This window comes from Oncorhynchus mykiss, chromosome 29, assembly GCF_057628025.1.
Source record: "Oncorhynchus mykiss isolate SJ-2025 chromosome 29, ASM5762802v1, whole genome shotgun sequence".
Classification (NCBI taxonomy): domain Eukaryota; kingdom Metazoa; phylum Chordata; class Actinopteri; order Salmoniformes; family Salmonidae; genus Oncorhynchus; species Oncorhynchus mykiss.
In genome coordinates this window covers 18,467,501-18,473,525 of record NC_143050.1, presented here as the reverse complement: position 1 = coordinate 18,473,525, position 6,025 = coordinate 18,467,501, and the positions used below count along the sequence as shown (strand labels likewise).

Here is a 6,025-nt window from a genome sequence, read left to right as displayed (position 1 = left end):
TTGATTAAATGTTTGTAAGTAGAATAAATTGACTAAACTCAGACAAATCATATCAAACTTAATGGAAGACAAGGATTAAATATAATTTCCCCCAGCATATATTTGTTATGAGCGTCCCTTATTTCTTTCATCGTTTGATTTGTTGAGTGACCTGTATAAGTATACAAACCCTCTTATACGAGACATTTTTTAATCAAAGGAATAAATTGAATTCACTTTTGGACATGGCCCAATGAGGAAAATTTAAATGCGATTGTACTGTGAGCATGTACTGTGAGCACAAATGACATCAAAGGCCTTATGATAATGATGAGAAATATAAGTAATAATAAAGATCAGGGATTCACAGGTGATGAATAAGTTAAACATATTTATTTATCTTTTTCTATTTTTGAATGGACTATGCCAATTGTCATATACAGGCTAACATTACTTTAACCCCAACACCACAATTTGTGTCACATTCCCATACCCCACAACACCTTATCTAGGCGGTTTGCTATTGAACACCCACTTAACAGTCACATTTACCCTGGCCAAAAATACTAACCCTTTACCTTTTAGCTCATCCCATCCACCCACCCAGCTCTCCCAAACACCTCTAAGCACCATTCTACTTGTTCAGGCCTATTCCAATGCCATATATGACAGATTTCCAATTCTACAGTCCCCTTTTGGAGGGGGGGATAAGGTGTTCTGGCAGGTCAGTGGGAAGCTCGTGACCCTCAAGCTTCACCTTGATCAAGTGATTGGCAAGGGAAAACTCTTCGTCGTCCAGGAAACCGTCCTTGTCTACGTCGGCCAGCTTCCAGATCTTCCCCAGCACTGTGTTGGGCAGCTTGGACTTCACCATTTCCTTCTTGGCCATGGCACCAGACACTTTGCCGTTGACAGGAGACAGGGTGTAGAAGATCTCATCGTAGGTGGGTTTGTCTCGTGCCACTACCCACTCCAGCTCATCAATGCCCTCGCCTGCACCCTCGCCGTAGCCATGGCCGAAGGGCCCATTCATGGTGCCCTCGAAGGCACCACCTTGGACTGACTGGCTGGGCATGGCTGCCTCCTCCTGGCGGACGAGGGTCATGAGTTTGGCGATGTCATTGGCTAGCATGTCCTCAACGGCCTCCAGCAGCTTGGGCTTCACCACCTGGAACTTACTGAAGTCCTGGTTTGCCAAGATCTCCTGTGTGTTCATAAAGTTGAAGAGGTCAGGGGAATTCTAGTCAAGTAAAAAGGTATCTGCAATGCTCATCACTACTACCACTATCATTACTTACATGGCCACTTTGGTTAACAGAAGTACTACCTCCACTAGAAAAATAATGTATATTTATGTACCTGCATCTTAGCTAGTTTGGGGAAGTCTCCAGGTGAGATCTGGTGCTCTTTCTCAATCCTCGTGTAGATCTCCCCCAGGTTGGCGATCAGCTCCTTCTTCTTATTATCCTTCCCAAACATATTGGGCATCTCCTTCTTTAGAGAGCTGATAATGTAAGCGTGGACCTGGAGGGAGAGAAGACTAAATCACATCTGGACCTAAACAGCTACCCACTGATCAATTGATTTCAGCACAATGAGGGTGATACAATAATGCAGTAGAGTAATTGCTTTCTGAGATTAATGTTACTGTTAACAAGCCCCAACATTTGAGACCTAGGTCTTACCTTGGCGAGGCGAGCCCGCTTGATGAGGTCATTGAGCTTCCTCAGAGCAGCATTCCGAGGCAGCCCCTGAATATCCTTGAAAAGGTCCTGTTCCTCAGCCTCAAAAAGCTTCCGGTTGTCTGGGACCAGGAGCGGCTGAGCCCAAAAAGAACCGATATACACCCGGATCACCTCTGGAGTGCCAACAATTTTACCAAGAGACCACATGAGGGCGCCATAGACCCTCATCAGCTGCTGCGTGCCAATCTGGTCAGCCTTGTTCAGAACCACCCGCATCTTATCCTCATGGTTCTTCAGGGCGCGGATCACCTCAGAGAATTCATCTGAGATGTCCAGCTTGTGGGCGTCGAAGAGCAGGATGATGCGGTCAACGCGTTCTGCAAACCACTCCAGCACTGCAGCAAAGTCATAACCTGAAAAGAGGAAAGAGAATTGTTCAAATAAAAAAGGGGTGTGAAATCTTCAAAACATCAACGTGAATTAAATCCTTTTATCAAAAAGGTTAAGATTTAAATCATATGAAACTTGTGTGAGACGCGTTCAAACAAATTCCAGTCCAATAAGTTTATGGCATCTGATTATGTAAGGAGTGGAAATATTCACATAAATTTGATTTCCAATTTGATTTCAATTGGTGTGAGCTGCTCCTAGTAGTCCATGGGCCACCCACCAAAAAAAGGCTTCAGAAAAGGCATTCTGTGACCCAGGAAACATCATTACGTAGATCAAACTTGTAAGTTTAACATCAATAGTTTTAGATCTTTAATCAAAATTATGATCCAAGGAACTATGTTAACCATATACAGTGATTTTCTGAACAACATTTTTGGTGGGTGACCGTTAGACTAGACCATAGTAAGAGTGTGGTTGTTTCTCTATGCAAATCAAACTCAGATTCCAGCTTATCCTGTCTCCATGGTCTCTCTCCACACAGCAACAGACACCCCCCAGCTACAGAGCCAAAAACAGGTATATTTCACAATGAGACACAAAATGTGTTTTTCCTGTGCCAGGAAAACCTTAACCAAACACCCTCCTCCATCTTCCTCCCTCTTCTCAGTGTGACACCGACACTGACCCTTCACCCATGACCTCCTGAGCATAGAAATGGATAAAGCAGAATCCAGTTCATTGTACGTGACACACCTAGTAAAGCCTTATGAAATTGTGTGATGATGCAAGCGAATTTGGGGCTCACATGTCACCCTCATGTTCTAAAAGATAAGCGCCAGGTCTTATTCATAGTTGTTTTCTGGAGCACAATGTTGAACACTAGGTCTAGCCTACATAAAACACAACAAAAATATAAAACATGCAACAATTTAGATTTACAGTTCATAAGGAAATTAGTCAATTGAAATGCATTAGGCCCCAATCTATGGATTTCACATGACCGGGAATGCAGATATGCATTGGTTGGTTGATTGTGGCATGTGTAATGCTATCCCACTCCTCTTCAATGGCTGTGCGAAGTTGTTGGATATTCGTGGGAACTGGAACAGGTTGTCGTACACGTCAATCCAGAGCATACCAAACATGCTCAACGGATGACATCGGGTGAGTATGCAGGCCATGGCAGAGTTGGGACGACTTCAGCTTCCAGGAATTGTGAGAAGATCCTTGTGACATGGGGCCGTATATTACTATGCTGAAATATGAGTTGATGGCGGCAGATGGATGGCACAACAATGGGCCTCAGGATCTCATCATGGTATCTCTGTGCATTCAAATTGCCATCGATAAAACGCAATCGTGTTCATTGTCCGTAGCTAATGCCTGCCCATACCATAATCCCACCCTGGGGAACTCTGTTCACAACGTTGACATCAGAAAACCGCTCTCCCACACAACGCCATACACAGCTCTGATGGACATTCCTGCAGTCAGTACGCCAATCGCGCACACACACTCAAAACACGAGACATCGGTGGCATTGTTGTGTGTGACAAAACTGCACATTTTAGTGTCCTTTGTCCCCAGCACAAGGTACACCTATGTAATGTGGTTTAATCATCTGCCACACCTGTCAGGTGGATGGATTATCTTGGCAAAGGAGAAATGCTCTCTAACAGGGATGTGAACATTTGAGATAAGCTTTTTGTGCATATGGAAAGATTCTGGGATATTATTTCAGCTCATGAAACCAACACATTACATGTTGCATTTATATTTTTATTAAGTGTGTAATTAATATACATCTCACTCCAAAATAGAACATGTTTAAGCATTTGTTTACGATCAACATTCAAAAGGAAATCAGAATAAATTATTGGTTCTGAATGAGAACAGACTCTTTATACATTAAAATTTCTCCCATCAAACTTGACATTCACACTTATCTTTTAAATGAACGAAAGTCCATTCTATTCACTCCATTTCTACGACAGGATTGACTTCGCCCCACACAATATCCTCCCCTGAATGACAAACAGGAAAGAGCCTTTGGCGCATTAATTGTGCAGCGGGGAGACACTGGGACCACAAAGAGACCTCTTCCTCACCTCTGTTTAGAACAGTTATTTATTTGTTAATTCTGAATTGAACTAGAGGGCAGCAGGGCACTGACTCTGCCTTGGCACGCTGTGCTGGAGACTAAAAAAAAAAACTGTTTAAAGGGAAAGGCCACAATTACTATCAACGTCCACAGTTTTTAAAATGTGCTTGGGAAGTACAATGCAGAGAACAGTCTGACTCAGCGTTCCATTTGAGCAGCGAGAAACAGCTGTCTTCATCCGATCTCATCATTTCTCTCGCACACACATTAAAGAGATCCATTATAAAATGGTGCAGAGCTGTTCTTCTATATGCAATAGCTAGGCTACTTACTTAAAGCCTAGTAAAAAGTAATTTATTTATTAAATCACATTTCTGCTGATTAAACCAGAAGAGAAGCCTGAAAGGCGTCGACCTGTGTGTACGTAGAGCCCGATCTTCCACTGTCGAAGGATTGGTGCTCGACTAATATCACTTTACGTAATTGGTGTCTATAGATTTGTTCAATGTTGTGTTAGTATGTATGTACAGTTGAAGTCGAAGTCTACACACACACACACACACACAAAGTAGCCAAATACATGTAAACTCCGTTTCACAATTGCTGACATTTAATCCTAGTAAATATTCCCCATCTTAGGTCAGTTAGGATCACCACATTATTTTAAGAATGTGAAATGTCAGAATAAGAGAGAATGATTAGTTTCAGCTTTTATTTCTTTCATGACATTCCCAGTGGGTTAGAAGTTTACATACACTCAATTAGTATTTGGTAGCATTGCCTTTAAATTGTTTAACTTAGGTCAAACCTTTCAGGTAGACTTCCACAAGCTTCCCACAATAAGTTGGGTGACTTTTGGCCCATTTCTCCTGACAGAGCCAGTTGTAACAGAGTGTGGTTTGTAGGCCTCCTTGCACACACACACACACACACACACCACACACACACACACACACGTTTTCAGTTCTGCCCACAGATTTTCTATGGGATTGAGGTCAGGGCTTTGTGATGGCCACTCCAATACCTAGACTGTTGTCCTTAAGCCATTTTTCCACAACTTTAAAAGTATGCTTGGGGTCATTGTTCCTTTGGAAGACTCATTTGCAACCAAGCTTTAACTTCCTGACTGATGTCTGGAGATGTTGCATCAAAATATCCACAATTTTCCTGCCTCATGATGCCATCTATTTTGTGAAGTGCACCAGTCCCTCCTGCAGCAAAGCACCCCCACAACATGACATTGTACTTGTACCGTGAAGCACGGGGGTGGCCATCTTTGTCCCCATGTGCAGTTGCAAACCGTAATATGGCGTTTTTGGAGCAGTGGCTTCTTCCTTGCTGAGCGGCCTTTCAGGTTATGTCGCTATAGGACTCGTTTTGCTGTGGATATAGATACTTTTGTTCCTGTTTCCTCCAGCATCTTCACAAGGTCCTTTGCTGTTGTTCTAGGATTGATTTGCACTTTTCGCACCAAAGTACATTCATCTGTAGGAGACAGAACGCGTCTCCTTCCTGAGCAGTATGACGGCTGTGTGGTCCCATGGTGTTTATACTTCCGCACTATTGTTTGTACAGATGAATGTGGTACCTTCAGGCATTTGGAAATTGCGCCCAAGGATGAACCAGACAGGTCTTGGCTGATTTCTTTAGATTTTCCCATGATGTCAAGCAAAAGAGGCACCGAATTAGAAGGTAGGCCTTGAAATACATCCACAGGTACACCTCCAATTGACGTCAATTAGCCTATCAGATGCTTCTAAAGCCATGACATATTTTTCTGGAATTTCCCAAGCTGTTTAACTTATGAAAATCACAAGTGCAATATAGGAAAACACAGCTTAGCCTTTTGTTAATCCACCTGTCGTGT

General features: G+C 42.8%; 1 protein-coding gene across 1 annotated transcript in view; it reads right to left on the bottom strand.

Annotated features, from left to right (window-relative positions):
• Positions 1 to 350: 350 nt before the first annotated feature.
• Positions 351 to 6,025, bottom strand: part of LOC110509982 (EH domain-containing protein 1) — a 31,792-nt gene continuing 26,117 nt past the window's right edge. Inside the window, exons 3-5 of the mRNA XM_021591238.3 lie at positions 1,665 to 2,077; positions 1,339 to 1,503; positions 351 to 1,183 (exon numbers count right to left, since the gene is read on the bottom strand). Of these exons, the coding sequence (XP_021446913.1) occupies positions 662 to 1,183; positions 1,339 to 1,503; positions 1,665 to 2,077 (1,100 nt within the window). The 3' untranslated portion in view covers positions 351 to 661. The remainder of the gene's footprint in view (positions 1,184 to 1,338; positions 1,504 to 1,664; positions 2,078 to 6,025) is intronic.